General features: G+C 46.0%; 1 protein-coding gene across 2 annotated transcripts; it reads right to left on the bottom strand.

Annotated features, from left to right (window-relative positions):
• Positions 1-13,789: 13,789 nt before the first annotated feature.
• On the bottom strand, positions 13,790-17,678 carry LOC100837022 (calcineurin B-like protein 6). 2 transcript variants are annotated; one of them, XM_003578829.3, is made up of 9 exons: positions 17,503-17,678; positions 17,104-17,266; positions 16,911-16,993; positions 16,744-16,803; positions 15,810-15,918; positions 15,168-15,220; positions 14,700-14,780; positions 14,494-14,606; positions 13,790-14,147 (listed from the first exon to the last, which is right to left on the bottom strand). In XM_003578829.3, the coding sequence occupies exons 2-9, from the start codon at positions 17,216-17,218 to the stop codon at positions 14,090-14,092; spliced, it is 672 nt and encodes a 223-aa protein (XP_003578877.1). In that variant the 5' UTR covers positions 17,219-17,266; positions 17,503-17,678; the 3' UTR covers positions 13,790-14,089. The 2 variants fall into 2 exon arrangements, with proteins under 2 accessions (XP_003578877.1, XP_010238689.1); XM_010240387.3 differs by having other exon boundaries at positions 17,368-17,503.
• Positions 17,679-17,957: the final 279 nt, after the last annotated feature.

Genomic DNA, 17,957 nt, shown 5'->3' with positions numbered 1-17,957 from the left:
GTTGTAAAATTTCACTAAGAGAAAAAAATGCACTCGGGGACTCGGTCGGGAATTTGATAAACAAAAGACTTGGTTAAAATTGAGAGCATAGAAGTATGTCAGTTACACTTGCACCCGGCATTCCGGGGATCTAACCATTCTACAATTTTTCATGAATAAACTAAGAAGATACAGCAGGGCTATTGGTGCCGGAACTCGGCGCAGTGGAGCCCGACTCCACAGCGGCTTCTTCTTCTTCCGCTTCCTCTTCCCCATCCGTCATCTCAGCCTCGGCGTCGGAGATTGGGCCTTCAACAAACTTATGCACGTCGGCATATCGTATGAAGGAGTAGGCCCGCTCTTTGCGTTTGGCCACCAACTCCGGATCCGAGAGATGGGGGGAGCCAGCCCGCATTGTCTGCAGCACATCAAGGTTGATGCCGTCGTACCAGGATAGTACGAACGATAGGGCCTCGTCGGCACCGACGCGTGCAGCCGACTCCCGCCATTCTTGCAGCCGGGACGGGGCCTCGTGTAGCCGCCTCCCCAGGTCTGGGATCTCCATCGGAACCTCTTCGCCGGGCCACAACACGCGGCGTCCAGCATGTCGACGCTGAATGACTTGAGAGGCTTAACCCGGCTCGTGATGCTCACCAGGTAGTCCACCAAGTCCCATTCGTAGGGCTCCCCCGCCACTACCGCCGGATCCCTCTTCGGAGAGCGACACTCACGCTCTCTTGAGCATGCTGGACGGATAAGGGGAAGAATTCTGGCAAAAGCAGAGGAATTGTAGTCAATCTCGGCATGTTAGTACTACTATTCAAATAAGTAACTGAATGAAGAAGTTCAACTTACTCATCAGCATGTTGTGGATCTTGATGATGTCACGACGGAGGACTTTAAGCAGGCAGGCCTTCTCGGCGTCCTCCAACTCAGCGGAGGTGGCGCGAGTCTCGAGCTGGGCAGTGAGGGCCTTGCCCTTCTTCACCTCGTCTTCCAGGCGGATTTTCTCATCGGCCTGGGAAGAGAGGGCCGAGGTGAGTTGGTTCACCTCGGTCTGGTGCGCCTCAGCTTGCGCCGCGATCTGTGCTTGCAGCCGGGTAATTTCTTCCCGGTGCTGATCGGCCAGCCGAGTCTTCTCGTCTGTTTAAACGGATGTAAATTACTGAGGCTGACATTTAATATGAATGGAACCCGGACTGAGGATGAAATTTTATCTTGAACCTCGGCGACGCGCTTTAGCAGCTCCGCTACTTGAGCGTTGTCCCCGGCTGTGAACAAGAACAAGTGTTAGTGTGTGCAGAATACTGATACTCGGACAGAGATCTTATCTCGGTAGGATATACTTACTCTGGCTCTCGCGCTCAGCCTTCAGAGCCTTGTGCTCTGCCTCCAACTTCTTGTACTTCGCTAGCAAAGTCTTGAAGATGGCGGTGCGCTTATTCATGCAAAGCTGCAAAATAGTGATTCACAGCTAAGATTACTGCAGCAGGAAATTAATAACCGAATCTCGGGGAATAAGTGTTCGAAATATTCTAAGCTTTGGGCCGACTATTCAAAACCCGACCTGAATCTCGGGGAATAAGTGTTCGAAGTATTCTAAGCTTCGGGCCGACTATTCTAAACCCGGCCCGAATTTCGGGGAATAAGTGTTTGAAGTATTCTAAGCTTCAGGCCGACTATTCTAAATCCGACCTGAATCTCGGGGAATAAGGGTTTGAAGTATTCTAAGCTTAATGCCGACTATTCTAAACCACACCTGAATCTCGGGAATAACTGTTTGAAGTATTCTAAGCTTCAGGCCAACTATTTTCTACTCGCCCTAAACCTCGGGGACTAGGAATATGGATACGATGCTAAATTTAGAAGTTAAAGTTTTCTGAAGGATTGTTCATACCTCGGTGGCTCGGCCGGCCTCGAACAAAGCCACCCTGGCTTGGTACATCCGGGTCGAGATCGACTTCGGAGTCGCTGCCGACGGTGGCCCCACCAAGGGGCTCTGCCGCGCCGACTGCACGCTGCTGGAGGTCACTTCATAGTGATCAGCATTGTTCCAGTCCATGATGGACTGGCCCAATGACCCCCAGCTGTGCCCACTGGTTGTCCGATGGGGAACCTCCTGCGGCCTGCCGGAAGGCCGCGAGCCAGCGGAGCCTGGGGCTGCCGACTTTGTTGCAGCAGCAGGGCCCTTGGCTTTCTTAGCTTGTGCGGCAGCAACTTGGGCGTCCTCCGACCACGACGTAGACGAAGGCGGCGGTGGAGTCGGCTGCGGCTCTTGGGGGTCCTGGGGACCCGTCGCCGGCTCTTGCGGCATCTCGGAGGCCGGCGGCTCCGTTGTTGTCTCAGCTACGGCAGAGGAAGGGGCTACCTCGGTTGCAGCCTCGATCGCCGAGACCCTGACCGAAGGAATCTCGGTCTGGCCGACGACCGTGGCGTCGGCACTTGAGCTGACATCCCGGGCGGGGGATGTCGGACCCCTGGCTGTCTCGGTCCCGCCCGTAGCCGGGTTTTAGGCCTCGACACGGGAAGAACGAGCCATCAGGATCTCAGACGCGATACACGTCTGAGATTGTGTGGCCGTCAAAGCCTCCCTGCAGAAGTAAAACTTAGCTATTTGCTTGATAACGAAAGAAGAAGACCGACATAAGCGATCGAGGTGAGATTGGCCTTACCCGACGACCAAGGGCTTGGGCTTGGGGCCACGAGCCGCAGCCCTCTTCCTCTTCACATTCGCTGGAAGGTCCTTCTCGGCGGCGCGTTTCTCCCGAGTCGGTGCCTCCACGGCATGCTCGCTCGAGTCGGCTATGTCCGGAAAAAAGCAAGTATGAGTATTTTACTAACAGATATTGAAGAAGTTACAGAAGAGTGTCAAAGGTCCTTACTTTCGGTACGGCGAGGACCGGCATGGGGGATTGGCATGAAATCCTCCGAGTCCGGATCCTCGGCGTTAGCGGATCTGCGGGGGGCAGGGAAGCGCTTGTCGGGAGAGCCCCCGTCTTCTCTCCGCTAAAGAGAGAACATCTGCACAAAGGAGTCGGGTTGAACTGAGATAAGCTTATATTGGACAAGTGCCGGCATAGCAGTATGTCGGATACAAGCATGAAATGAGTAAAAGTTAAGGCTTACCGGAGGAGCGCGACGATCACGGGCATATGCCGGCATACCCCACGCCCATTTCTCCGACATGCTGGTTTTGGCGATCGCCTTGACCCGGCGCCGAACCTCAGCATGGGAGAGCTTGATGGTCGACACCATATCCGGATCAAATTGGCCACCGTAATAGCACATCTTGTGGATCCGGCGCTGGAGCGGGCATAGGCGCCGGTATACGAAGGTTGCCAGCAGGTTGTCGGCCGACATCCCCTTCTCCTTGAGCTCGAGGATCCTGGCATGGATCTCGGCACCTTCCGGGAAAGAATCCTTCGGGTCAAAGAACCAGTTCCTCTTCTCTTCTGGGGGGCTGACCTCGAATCCCAGAAGGTTGATGAAGTCGGTGGCGGCGGAGTTCTTGATATAGAAAACGGTCTTGAGCCATTTCTTACATGACTCAAGACCCTGGATCCTCGGAAAATCCGAGTTGCGGCGAGGGACGATGGTGGCGGCACTGCACTGCGTCATCGGCTTTGGAGCGCCGGGATTGTCTCTGTCGGGGAGAACCTGTGCCGGAACATGAAGTATCGGGACCACAGGTCGATGGATGGCCAGAGGCCGAGATAACCCTCACAGCAGGTGACGAATGCTGAGAGGGCGAGAATGGCGTTTGCCGGAAGATGGTGCGGCTGGAGGCCAAAGAAATCTAGGAAAGTCCTAAAGAAATCACTAGCGGGGAGAGCAAAACCGCGCTCGAAGTGTGAGAGGAAGACGACGTACTCACCGGTTTCGGGGGTCGGCACGATTTCTCCACCGGGAACGCGGCACTCGACCTCCTCCGGGATTCACCGGGAGCGGCGGAGCCACGCAATATCCGTCGGGGTCACGTCGGAGCCCTCCCAGGCGGCGCGCTCGGAGCTGGTCCTCTTCGCCTGGGTAGCAGGGTCGACGGCTGGGTTGCAAGAAGAAGACGCCATTGAAAGGAAACAGATCTAGGGTTTGGAGCTTCGGTGGGGAAGTGCCTGCGCGAGGCCTGAGCTAGCAAGCTAGTGCGACGGAGGCCTAGGTGGTTGCGAGCGAACCGGCGGCTACGAGCTCAGAGGCGAGAAACCGCGGTGGCGGGGATGCTCGGAGTTATCTGACGACGGCGAAGTGCGTGAGGAGCGGAGGAGAACGAAGGGGCGAAGAGAGCGAGGAGTGCGAAGGGTTTTCTGCCCACGCCCTCCTCCTCCTTTTATATATGAGGCAAAGTAATGGGGTGCGCGTTTCCCGTGCCATCACCTTAGTGGCTAACGGGAAGATTGCGCACGATTTGGGCAGTTATGCTCATCAAGGTGCACGCTCGGTTACTACGCGGCGTGCCGCCGAGAATCCCGCAAGATCCGGAGGATAAGTGTTCGCGTGGGAACCGAAGTTCTATCCTTAAAGGCTCTGTTGGCTTTACTGTCCGACGCGACAGCACGCTCGCCTCAAAAAGCGCGGTGGCAATAACTCAAGCCTTATCCTCCCGTTGGTGGCGGTTATGTCGGCAGAAGTAAGTTTTTAATTGTCGGTCATGGAGAAGAAAGAATCTCGGTTAAGGGCTGGATAAGAACGCCAACCCGGAGTCCCGGAATGAATTGATCTTGGCTAGGAGGACCTGTGGTTGTCTCGGCATCCCTGTCGGCTGGACCCAAGTAGGTGTTAGTGGTCTATCTATGGGAAACTGTCGCAGCCCGACATCTTTCTATGCCGGACCACAACAGCTTCGGGGACTAGTGTCGGGGGGATGACCCCGGGTAGGGTCATGGCGACACAACTCTAGCCGAGATAACGGAGACAAAGCCAGCATAGCAACGTATGACGGCATCATAAAGTTAAACTAACGCTAAGCCAGCATCCCGGGCGTATGCCGGCATAGTTTTCTTATCTTGTAGGTTTGCAGGATAAGGACGAGCCCCTTGACCTCGGCGGTGCCGAGATCCTTCAACGGTCTTATCCTGACCATGCGGTGCAAAGTAAAGCAGCGCCATCATCATCTCAGAAAAGCATTCAGCGCTTGCGTACCGGTGTCAGGTGACCACGCTAGAGAAGCACCGAAAGAGAATCTATGACAGAAGCCGGCAGAGGATAGCTGTACCCGTTGCAGGCTGGTAGGGAAAAGTAAAGTTGTCTTGTCCCCTGCGGTACTGCCTGGAGGGAACCGAGCTGCGTGCCCGGCGGGGGCGAAGGAAGGTGACGTTAGACTCGGCCCGCATGTCAGTGTGACATGTCAGTGTGACATGCCTGGTCCATAAATAGAGCACTACACCTCCCTGGAGAGGAGATCGAGCACTTAGACATTTTAGGATTTCCCCTTCTTCTTCTTCTTCTTCAAGAATATAGCTCAAGGAGCGCCATTGTAGACCTTGCGTATCTCGGCTAATACAGCAAAGCAGGAGTAGGAGTCTTACCTCGACAAGAGGGCTCCGAACCTGGGTAAATTTGTGTGTTCTTGTTTGAATCGTGCGTGTTCTTCTTCACGTCCTCCCTCCTCCGGTTCCTCCTTCGTCCATCGGCCCCATCCTATGGCATCTGCCGTGACTCCACCACGACACGGGCAGAGAGAGCTCTCGGAGGCGCCGTTTACGGCGTCGGAAGAGCGGTCTCTTTGAGATCTGGATCGACGGAGAAGGGGGCAATTCATGCAGAAATGAACCGTAGAGTACACGAGTCAATCTCAATCGTAGAATTGTCAGGTAAACCAATTGACTGTAGGGAACAATATCACAACAGAAGGCAGATAACATTATCCAAACTCTAGCCTGAAATATAGAGTTTGTACCCACACAAAAAGAAAGAAATATAAAGATTTTTTTGCAGATTGATCCACCATAGATGTATATGCACAGTGAGGAGCCTTTGGTGAACGATTCACAAAGTAAATAAATTGGCAAAATCAGATCAAAATCGGTTCAAGCTCACAGAGGAAAGGGGTATGGTATTACTTTCAAATGATTGGGATAGTAGTTATCCAGAACAGATTAGCAAAAAAATAAGGCTTTACAGAAGACATCAAAAGATCAAGTAAGTGCAATCTTTAGTGCTTTACCAACCGTGGCCGGTATCTGTAACATAGTTGCGACTTGCGACCCTGTATCTATATCTACTCCACTCCTTCCATTTTTTTCAGCTCACAACCCCCACTCTTCCGTGGAACAATCTCTCTTAGTCTTACAACAAGGGTTAGCATTAAGCCATTAAAATTACTAGGAAAAATAGATCAATTGACATGCCCAAACGGGCAGTAGCTCGAAGTTGTTGCCTGATACTGCACATTAGCAAAGGATGCTGCTATAGAAATGGAAGGTATCGGAAGGTTTTCCATAAGAAGAATGCACTCATCTCGTGCAGGACGAGGTCCAGCATCCAGAACCTTGTAGAAGTCATCTTGTAGTTCTTTATTTCGTGGCAAACACTGTGGCGATACGTCCATACGAAAGTAATTGTAAACTAGTACGCACCAAGGCAGTTACTGTGACTTCCATATTATCTGTTGATACGCATTCATGGTGGCTATCAACAATCAACAAGCTGCTGCCACTCAGCAAGTACTAACTCTGTTTTTTTTAGGGAATGAAATTTTGTATTTGCCGTATTTTTACTTGCCGCAAACGAAAGGGCAAGCGGATGGATGCTTCTACTACCTCTAAATTTTCAAGTCAAATTTTGAACATGACATTTGAACTAGCAACTTAATTAAGTGGGATAAACGGGATCTCACTTGCATCTCTAATTATGAAATGTCACTCATACATTGGACATACTGGCTAAATAACTAACCGGTAATTAAACTGTTCTTAACTCGACGCAGTGCAGGAGACAAGGACCGACCAATTAAGCTCCAACGAGTGCTTCGTTCAGAAGTTGTTAAATGCTCGTCAACATTTGGCTAACCTGTTGCCAATCACCATTGCCCTCGATGAATTTCTTGATGCTGTAAAGCATAAATAGGCCACAATCTAATGGACAATTTATTGTACTACCTCTGTCCAACAAAAGATGTTTTGAGTTTGTCAAAATTTGGATGTATCTAAACATGACTTAGGGTATAGATGCATTCAAATTTAGTCAAAGTTGAGACATCCTTTATTGGACGGAGGGAGTACTCTGTTTTGGAACCTGACAGCAAAGAACTGTAAGAGCCTGTGTAAAACTTGCTAGCAGTGAAACCATTTGAGTTACCTCTAGACTCAAATATCGTCCTTTCTAGTTCTTTCGTGACTGCAAGCGAGAAATGCCAGGTAGAATGGTGATGTTTCGTTTTGTGGCCTACATTGGTAGGCGATGGTGCATTCTATAAAGTTAAAGAGGTGCCGATTTTTGTGTTCATGCATTCCTCTTCAACGCAGAAGGTCATGAAAATGACCACATAGCTTATACTGACTAGCTAGACATCTGTTTTTCCCTCCAATTTCTTTTCCCGGTGACTTCTGTTCTCAAAGCTCTGCATCACGATCTGTCAACAACGATGGGGATAAGTATTTCATTTATACTTCATCACTATTAATCTGGACTATAGACTTAATAGAGTCAAAAGAAGGTTAAGGTGAGAATGGATGAGGCAGGTATATACGTGTCTGCATATATATAGACGAGCATGTAAAGGTGGATGGACGAAAAAGAGCAATTAATATTTTTGATATATAAAATCAAAGGAGCACCCACCTTTGCAAAGTCCAGTGTGTGCTCAAAAGTTCGTATTTCCACGGTGAAGACCGAATATATAGTTTATATGACTTTCTTTTTTACACAGAAGAGTTTGCAGCCCTGCTTTAAATCTTTAAATTAAATAAAGCTAAATCGGCCGAATTAACTGTAGAGGGTTTTGCAGAAGCCTTCATAGAAAGCATAAGAACGTTCCTAAAAGCGCAACACAACTGCCTATATACAAGCAAGTGTTGAATTTTGTCTTCCATATATCTGTAGTGAAGCATTTAGACTATTAATGTTTACATTACCTTCGTGGGCACAACCATGTCCAGAAAACTGTCCTGTTACATAGAGGTAGATCTAGGGTCGATACAATATTGCTGCAGCTGCGAAATGCCATGTGAGTAGTGGCAAGGTCTCATTTTCAGTTCAAATAAGGTACACTATGGTGCCAATTGCCTCAACCTTCCGCCAATAACTATTTTTGCAAGGAATTTCTGCTGCTGATAAAAGCGAGACCATGGGAGTGCACCATAGAAAGATGTCTTCAAGGGGAACGCACAGCCACCACAAGTATGACTGGCAAATTAATCTGTCTAGAAGATGTTAGCGGTTTCATGTCTAGAAGATACACATCCACCACCTAGCTAGCTAGTATAGGAATTGGAGGCATCGAGAAAGCTAACAACATCTCCTTGTTGGTTATAATCTGTCAACCAATGTGACCGAGTAGGGATACCAGCTGTTAGATGAACGACAGAAGATAATTAGCAGACCCTGCATCCTAGCCCTTTGCATCCAAGCATATCGTAGCGGCTTCTGTGAAGGAGATTTGTACTATTAGCTGCAGGAAGAGGACAGGCCCGGGCCTGAGAGGGGGCGAGCCGGGCGGCCTCCACAGGCCCACGGAACCAGGGGGCCCAGGTATGTATGTGTAGGTAGTAGGTACTAGGCGGGTTTATGTAGTTGGGGCTGTGTTTTGTGGACAGTAGAGTAGGCCTTGTAACTATTGGGCTGGCCCAAATGCTTTTCCGCTTGTCGATTGTAGGACTCAGTAGGATCGATCACGGACGACATTTCATCGGCCCGTCGCGGTCTCCCGGAGATAATATTTTTTGTAATGTATTTGCTGATTAAAAAATTTAATAGTTAGAACATAAATTTGATTAGACAGGAAGAAGCAGAGCCTATATATGTACAGAGAAAGCACAAGACAAAAACACAGATAATAGTTCAAAGTTACATGGCATGCGTTCTAGGAGAACTGAAAAGGCACAACACCTAGTCAGCCAAAATTAAGGAATGAGGGATGCATATTAGCAGCGTGGAGCGCAGTGGTTCCACATGTCAAATTCGTTAGATGGGAATGATAGTGAAGCTTGGGATATGTCGTATGTGCAATCCATGGGCTTAATTACCAACTTACATTTTTTTAATGCACAGTCTTCTTACACACAAAAATGCAGTGATGCAACGTGTAAGTTGGTTCCCTATATATATGTATGCTGGATTATTGCAAACAACACTGGCTCCGGCCCTTTGTTTGATGTGTATCAGAGAGTAGGGATGTAAACGGGATCCTGCTTATATACGTCCCACTACGAATTTGTCAGGGATTTGATAGTTCAAATTTTGGTTAAAAATCTGAACTAAAATTTTAAAAGGGAAAACATTTGTCCTTATATTAACATAAATTCGGTCCCCGATTATATGTTTCTCGTGTGTATTGCTACAAAAATTTAAAACAGTGCTAGAAACATGAAATTTGAAAAATGGCGATCCTAACGAAAGCATAGTTGCACATCACATCCAACGCCACGGAAAAAGGAAAAAGTCAACAAAAATAATAACAATCAAATTTTAAAAATTGCAGGTGAAACTTTATGCGCGTTTTTAAAAATTGCAGGTAAAACTTTATGCGCGATTCTAAAAATTGCAGGGGAAATTTAATTCCCGATTCCAAAATTGCGGGTGAAAGTTATGCGCACTTCTAAAATTGCAGGTGAAAAGTTATTCACGATTCTAAAAATTGTAGGTGGAAGTTATGCGTGATTCTAGAAATTGAGGGTGAAAGTTTTTAAATTGCACTGAAATTTTCGAAATATGCAACTTGTCCAAAAGAAAATCGGGACGCAAGTTACATTAAGAAACAAAAAGAAAAATAAATCGACCTGCAGGATTATCCTATATTCTACTTTACGTTAAGAAACAAAAAGAAAAGAAAAGAAAAGAAAAATAAATAGAAAAAACGACCTGTGTGCCAGGAGGAAACATTTCTACCGTGCAGCCAGTGAACCAGATGGCTGATGTTGTCCAAATCATGTTTCATGTCTTTCCCATTTAGTATCGATCTCCTTCCATCGACTGAGAAGTTGCATTTCTCAGGCGACTGAGCGGTAGCAATTCGGATTTTAAAATTAACCTACAAGTGGGTTTTTGTTGGGATCTCACTCGACACACTAATCTGGAAGTAGCATCCAGTGGCTGAGGAAGAGTATAACCGGTCCTATCATGCAGCCCAACATTTCTAATTAAGAATGTAGCATATGCTGAGCTTCACATGTATCTGTCCCATAGAGCTTAGCGTTAATGCTGACGAACAAATAGCCATCATTCTTGATATGTATCTGCTTCTTCAGATATCTAGGGAGGACTTCAAGAGAAGAATCCAGTAGAAGCGAGGAATGCCGTCATCTCGTTCTTTAGTGAGCTGACTGGCCATCTACGTTGCTAGCTACAATTTTCTAACGAGTGTTTCTTGTGGATGTTCCCAGTGCCTATCATGCCCACGATGATGCAACTGTATCTGAAACATGGTCATTTCATTAGAACTAGAAATTCTAGTAGCTAGGCTTATGAATGATACTCTAGATCTTTGGTTCTTTTAGTGTCGCTGTAAAAAAAATTTGCACCTCCCCTTGCAACAACGACGCCCAACTCTAGATCTTTGGTTCTTCACCATAGTTCATCCCTCGGTCTGCTCTCTGTTTTATCTCTTTGTTGCCCACCGGACCCACTATAAAGAAGGGTCTAAGATTAATGTAACGCAGCTCAGAATTCATGACAAGCACCAACTTTTCACATGGCACTACTCTTCTTTTTTTTTTAGGGCCACATGGCACTACTCTTGGAGAATGAAGGAAATTGAAAAAACATATACTTTTTTTAATCAAAATCAAACACCTTTTCCTCGCTCCCTGAAAATAGCACGAGTCTAGACACCACTTATAAAACAGTAGTACTTCCTCCGATAGGAGTACAACTTTTGTATGGGTAAGCTGGGTATGTACATAAGTCAATCGCAGAGTCGATATTCAAGAGCGATAGAGTTCAACACTCACTTGCATTTTCTTGCCTAAAAGATAAACGACTTGTCGGGTAAACCAATTGACCATATGAAACAATATCATCACAACAGAAGGCAGAAAACATATTATTCCCTCCAAACTCTAGCCTGAAAAAGAGTTTTTACCCACAAAAAAAGAAAAAAATAGTATAAAAAGTTTTTTTGCGGATTGATCTGCCATAGAAAGATAGGCAAAATCGGACGAAAACAATTCAGATCAAATATGCCATTTCGGTCGTTTACGCTCACAGAGGAAGGGGGTGAAACTGCCTTCAAATGATTGAGAGCGTAGATATATATCCAGTGGTTTAGCACCTTGGTGCGGTGAAGTGAGACAGCTCTCCCCGCCCTGCACTTCTTTACAGCATTCGCCAAGAAATAGTACTCCCGATGCCTTCTATGCTTAGAACCATACAAACGAAATGCGCGCAAATCTCTAAGAACCTCCTTATCTCAACCCGTAAGAATTATAAGAATTATACGCCCAACTACGACCTGCTGACTTCCATTTATATATCAGTGAAAGATCGGTCCATGCTGTACTGCGAGGTTGCACTTCCCTGGAACTTATCACCTTGCTAGGAAGACTATTATAAAGGCCCGGTCGATCCTTTCAATTTTCATGAGAAGCTAAGGAAATGACGTAAATATGTATTAGGTTTGCACGGCCCAGGGATTCTTCTTCCTTTTGAAAAAACAGTGTATGTACTCTCTTCGTCCAACAAAAAATGTTTCAAGTTTGTTAAAATTTGGATGTATCTAGACAAGATTTTAGTGTATAGATGTATTCAAATTTAATCAAAGTTGAGACATCCTTTGTTGGACGGAGGGAGTATTAGATTTGTGTACGCGACGTTCCCCAAAGAGAGTTGATTTTGTAATAAGTGTGGCTTATATGCATTAGAGATCGTCCATTTTGTGAAGTATATACTATGTACTTCCTCCGTGCAACAAAGTATGTCTCAATTTTGATTAAATTTGAATGCATCTATATACTAAGTCATGTCTAGATACAATTAAATTTTAACAAACTTGAAACAGGGAGTACTAGAATTTCAGATCTGCATATCAGGGGCCAGTGGGTTCCACAAATCGCAACCATTCGATGGGAATTGTGGTGAATCTTGGGATGTATCATGTATGCAATCACGTGGGCTTAATCACCACTTTCAGTTATTACTTTTAATGAACATAACTGATAACATGCACGACGTGCAGTGATGCAAGGTCTAAACTGGCACCCTATACTGCATCAGTGCAAAGCATGTTGAGCTCCACATGTATCCGTCCAACAGAGCTAGACGCTAATGCTGATGAAGAAAACTAGATGGGGTTCTAGCTACTTTAGGAGGAAGGGGGACACTCGATTTCCTGGGCACTGTAACCTTTCCCCTCCCTCCTCCTGCAGGAAAAAACCTTATATCTCGTCTGGAGCTCGGCCTGAGCCCGGATCCTCGCCGCCGGCTTCGCCGGTGGGGATGGGGATGGGGTAGGTGTCCGGAGTTCCGTCGGAGTTAGGTTTCCCTCTGGGATGTTCGGCTTAATGCCGGGGTGTGGCGATATGCCGTTAGGAGGTAGTCTGGCGCCGTGTGCGAGTAGCGGTCGGCGGCGTTTGGCGGCGGATGTCCCTGTGGTGGCCGGAGGTCGGCTGCTACGGAGATGGACGACGGCAACCTCCCGAATAAACTCGCTATCCTTTCTTTGCAGGGAGTCCTCGGTTCCTCCACTTGAGGTTAGAGTCATTGTGGTGGTGGCTCTCCGGCGAGAGGTTGGAAGCGGGCTGAAGATTCCCTCTTGTGGTCGAGCTCATCAGCGGGGGACACCGTGGAGGAGCTTCGGCGGCTGTAATCGGCTGCCGGCTCCCGCCGTTCCTCTGCATCTTCTGGTCGAAAGGCGACCGCATCCTTTCCTCCTGGCCAGAGTGCCGATTTGGAGGCAGTTCATCCCCTGGTTGGTGGTCGCAGCTGCTAGCTGCGACGGCTTCGTCGTCCCAAGTGGTGTCGTCCCCGGCGACGGCGAGGAGAAAGTTGATTGGGGTTGAGGACCTAATTGCGTTTCTTCTTCTCCTTTGAGGGTCTTCTCTGCAAAGTCCAAGGACTAGTTTGTATTTCAAAATCCTTTGTGGGTGTGCTTGTACTTTGTGCTACTAGTAATGAATAAATTCAGGATCCTACCTTTAAAAAAAAAAAAAAACTACCTACCTGGGACGAAGGATGAACTAAGCAGAAACAAGATATGTCGTCATCTCGTTCTTGACTGGCTATCTGCGTAGAGAGTTACTTGTAGTTGTCTTGACGAACTGCCTCTTGTCGATGTTCCCAGTGCCTACCATACCCGCGATATGATTCATCTCTATCTGAAACATGGTCATCTCATTAACTAGAAAAATCTAGCCGGCTAATTCATATGACATCTTCTAGTGTTGCTGCGTAACTTTTTGCACCTCCCCTGGCAACAACGGCGCTCAACTCTAGATCTTTGGTTACTCACCATTTATGCTAGGCGAATGCTACAATACTGTAAGGGCCAGAGACTGCTAATACCATGACCAGCCAAGGCCACATGCTAGGACGAGCAGGGATGTCAACACTAGCGCCCGACAAAGGAAGTAAATGCCCAAGCAATAAACTTCCACCGAGACAATCAAGGCATCACCATGTAGGTTTAAAGAGAACGGAGTCTCCAGCAACACAAGAACCAAAAGGTGAAGAAAACGGTACAATATTACTATACCAATTCTCAGTTGCTACTCATACAGGCAGCTAAGTACCTGGAGAGCATTTATACGTAACGAGGAACAGTTCATGCTAGAATATACTCTCAGGTATATACAAAAGAAAACCCTCGCGGGGAGATCGCTAAAGGAGCGGACAATTACAAGAGTTGTTCGAAGCACAAGAAGGATGTTGCTAAAAGAGAATAAACAAATAAGACACACAAATTGCACCTACGACCTGGTCTGTGCTCTCCACAAGCTTCAGTGGTAACCTAGAAATTGGAATCTCAAGCATCCTCGACCTGAGAGTTGAAGACAAAGCTTGGAAATGTTGTGGTAATATCCCTGTTGATAAAACATTTAATAATTGAACAACATTTTCATATAATGAATTAATGATTTTTCATAGGAAAAAGAAAATAAAGAGACCTATGTGTGCTTTTTTTTACTTTAAATGTTTAAACTTCAACTGCATCAGCATTTTGACCTAGTTCAAGTTACAATCATGATGGGCATGCAGTCTTAATATAATATCCCCATTTTGAACGATGAAGTTATAGTAGTTCAACATTACACGGCCTATGTTCTCCAAGATTAGAAAATTCATTCAGAGCTTCACATATATCATGTGGAACCAAAGTAGATGTAGAGGAAGAAAAGTTGACTCAAGCCAGCCAAGTAGCCAACTGACCTTAGATACGGGAGCGTCATATTCTTCAATAAAGATGGGTGCCTCAAGACAAGATTGCGCCATTCCTCCCTATCAATTTTACCATCATGCTTTGTGTCTGCTTCCTCAAATGTCTAGGGACAGACAAAAAGAAGTTTGTCTAGTAAGGAACTAAGCATAAATTCGACAGACAGACATCATGTGCAGACACATGTACTTATGTATACCTTGTCAATAATGCCTTCTATAACCTCATCTGAAAGGTTCATTCCTGACTCAGCAAGTGTGGCAACCACCATTTGCTTCACCTGATAATTAAGAAGGTAGACAGTAACTTTCTCATAGCTGCACTTGATGTTTTATTGGATATGCTTTTTCCAAGCACAAAAAATATAGCATCAACATACAAAGATAGCAATAGGGCATCAAATTCTACACATGAGTGTTCAACATGGTTAACTCAATTTAGTTAATGCTGACATGCAGAACTTTCTCACCATTCTTAACTTTCATTCGCACAACAATAATTTACTTCAACAGGAACGTGACTTGACAGGATGAATGATTGGACTAGTATATTAGGTATTGAAGCACATATAGGATAAAGATGCAACCTTCCACACATGAATGAATCATGTACTAAACAAAATAGCATCGAAGATAGAGTGGTTCAACAATAGGCAAAACGAAGGTACCTCCTGCTTTTCAATGAATCCTTGCTGTTTCAGATCATACAGTTTGAAAGCAACTGCAGGTTGTTGAAATATGGCATAACGTTAAAAGAATGGCCGATTCAGTATATGCATAAATTCTGACAGGAAAGAAATGCTATTTACACCGCTCAAAAACATAAGGCCATTGCTTAAATGCCAGAAACCAACCGGTCAAAAAAATGTCAGAAACCAAAGAGTAAGATGATTGAATGCATACAGTCTAACTATTAATAGATGTGTTAAATTCCAGTGTATCGACTGCCTAAGACTGCAATCCATATATGCTGCCTACACCACTCTCCCTCACTTACAGGGTGACCTCTACTATATGCATAGAACTAGATCAAAAGAAAAAATGTCCAGTTGCAATTACTAGGAATTTAGTGACAGTTCGCCTAACATGCTGGGCTGAGTATATCCATTGGTACTAGTGTGTTGCCCTGTGTGGAAATAACATATATCAGTTCCAGCTGCACATCATGTCCACGTAAACATTAAGGTATTTGCCAATGAAGTCAACAGCTAACTTTCCATAAACATTTAGTAAGCAGCAACAACCAAAGATCCGTGTCTAGCATTGAAGACAAAAAAAAACTGTTTGCTACCTCAAGCATGATGGCTTACAATCAATTTTGTCATCAACTGGTGCATTAGGATGGAACACAGAAAGAGCTCGCACAAATTCTTCAAATTCAAGAATTCCATTGTGCTTCGTGTCGAACAAATCAAACACCTAAATAGATTAAATTACAGCATCATAAGTATTGGCATCACATCATCGAAAAGAAGTGTTACATGTGCATGTTCAGAAAGTAATAATATGAAACAACAGTACGGGGTAATAATTTTGCATCAATTTCAATGGATGAGTTCACATAGAACCTAACACCCCTACTATATTATGCTAGTTGAAAGTTATGCTCTTGCAAACTTAAAATTGGTATTACCCTATTTTCCAAGAGTAGTCTATAGCCCTGTTTTGATTTATTATGTTATTTAGCCTTTCTGTATTCTGGTTTTTGTCATACTATTGATGTAGAAATAAGAGCTTAAGATGGACTAAACTTTCATTACTTAAATACACAACTTGTATTTCTCTATTCTGCTACATTGTTTACTGGTTTGCATTTTTTTTTTTGCTGCATCATTATTATAGGATAGAACAGTATTGGTTTTAGGCTGTTCGAAAGCTACTCAATACTCAGCCAGTGCATCGTGACATGACAAAATCCTGGTTCTGCGCCATTTAGAGGCATGTGGGGGTGTATGACGACAGACACGTTACACGTGCCTGAGCAGACACATGACCGAAGCTTCAAAACCACAAGCTTGTAGTGTTTTAGCTAACTTCATGTAGCATTACATCACTGCCAATGTTCATACTGCATCCAAGATGCCTCCATGGCGTATTCAAGTACAAAAAACGTTACGCAAAAGGTGACCCATAACATAAAAGAACACAACATACAAACAGGAACAGACCAAATACCCACGAACGAAACAACATTGTACTTTTTGTGACAACAGGAACTCCACTAAACAGAAGCCAGATACATACCCGGTCAGCAAACATGCTGTCTTTCCTGTTGGTCTTAAACAGCGCCAGCTGGAATTCTTCCTGCAGACAAAACAATCAAGGACCCTCTATTAGAGATTCCGCACGATGGAGTATAAGTGGTCAGCCACCGCTTTCCATCCACACCGAACAAAACCAAAACTAATGACCTTATTAATCACACCATCGTCAACCACAGCACTGCTAATCTTCTTGAACAGCTCATATAATGCCTCGATCTCATTTACGCTAACTGCATAACAACAAGGTTTTTTTTCTTCTGAATGAATAAAAGGCAGCCGAATACGTATCATACTGGGACACAAATGGAGGCATACAAAAGGGGAAACAAACAGAACATACAAACAGTTTCCCTGGCCAGCCGCTCAGGATCCTCAAGGCCCTTGGGGCGATTCGGGACGTCGAGATCGCAGCACTTGAGTAGGAGACCAGCGAGCCGCCGTAAAAAATCCACCATTTCACACCCCCACCAGATGTCAGCCAAATCAACGCGGTTCACAGACACCTGCAGGGATCAACGACAAGGAGATACAGATCAATCTCGCTACGGCGCGCCCCGCATCTATCTACCCACGGGCGGAGGACGCGGTAGGGCGGCCCGCCTACCTTGATTTTTGCCACGTGATAATCTATCCCTGGCTCGATCGATCGCGCCGCGAGAAGGGGTAACGGCGAGATTGGTGGATAGATAGAACAGGAGAAGGAATTGGGGATTCCGGATGATGAGTCGGGGGGGCTCACCTCATTGGGCCATCACTGAGCGGCGGCGGAGGGTGGTGGGATGGGAGCGACGGTCGCCGGCGGTGAGGGGCCGGGCGGTGGTGGTGGGAGAGGCGAGTGGAGGAGGAAGAAGAAGAGAAGCACCACGTCAGCTGTTGTGGAACCTGGGGATCGGGATCTGATCTGCTGCTCCCCAGATTCCAGGCGAGGAACGGGATGTTCATGGATCATGGGCTCTCGTGATGAGGCCATTATTGGCCCATGGATTTGACTAGTGGACCTACGGTTCGACCTCTGCCCATGAGCCCATTATCTACCCAAGGGAGTATTATTCAGTTTACTTCATCCCTTTCTCTATTCAAAGAAAAATAAAGAATCTTCTCTATTCAAAGTAAACTGAATAATGCTGCCTTCATTCTTAAATGCAAGAAGTCGTAATTTTGTCGTAAATCAATTTTTTTAAACTTTGATCCAAG

The sequence above is a fragment of the Brachypodium distachyon genome, chromosome 4 (genome assembly GCF_000005505.3).
Source record: "Brachypodium distachyon strain Bd21 chromosome 4, Brachypodium_distachyon_v3.0, whole genome shotgun sequence".
NCBI classification, from domain to species: Eukaryota; Viridiplantae; Streptophyta; class Magnoliopsida; order Poales; family Poaceae; genus Brachypodium; species Brachypodium distachyon.
This window is presented reverse-complemented; position numbering and strand designations above follow the sequence as displayed.

Excerpts from the sequence above, each read along its gene's own strand:
- LOC100837022 (XM_003578829.3), bottom strand. The coding sequence starts at position 17,218 with ATGGTGGATTTTTTACGGCGGCTCGCTGGTCTCCTACTCAAGTGCTGC. Across the intron at positions 15,919-16,743 it reads ACAGCATGTTTGCTGACCGG|GTGTTTGATTTGTTCGACAC; the intron begins GTATGTATCTGG and ends TAATCTATTTAG. Across the intron at positions 14,781-15,167 it reads GATTCATTGAAAAGCAGGAG|GTGAAGCAAATGGTGGTTGC; the intron begins GTACCTTCGTTT and ends CTTAATTATCAG.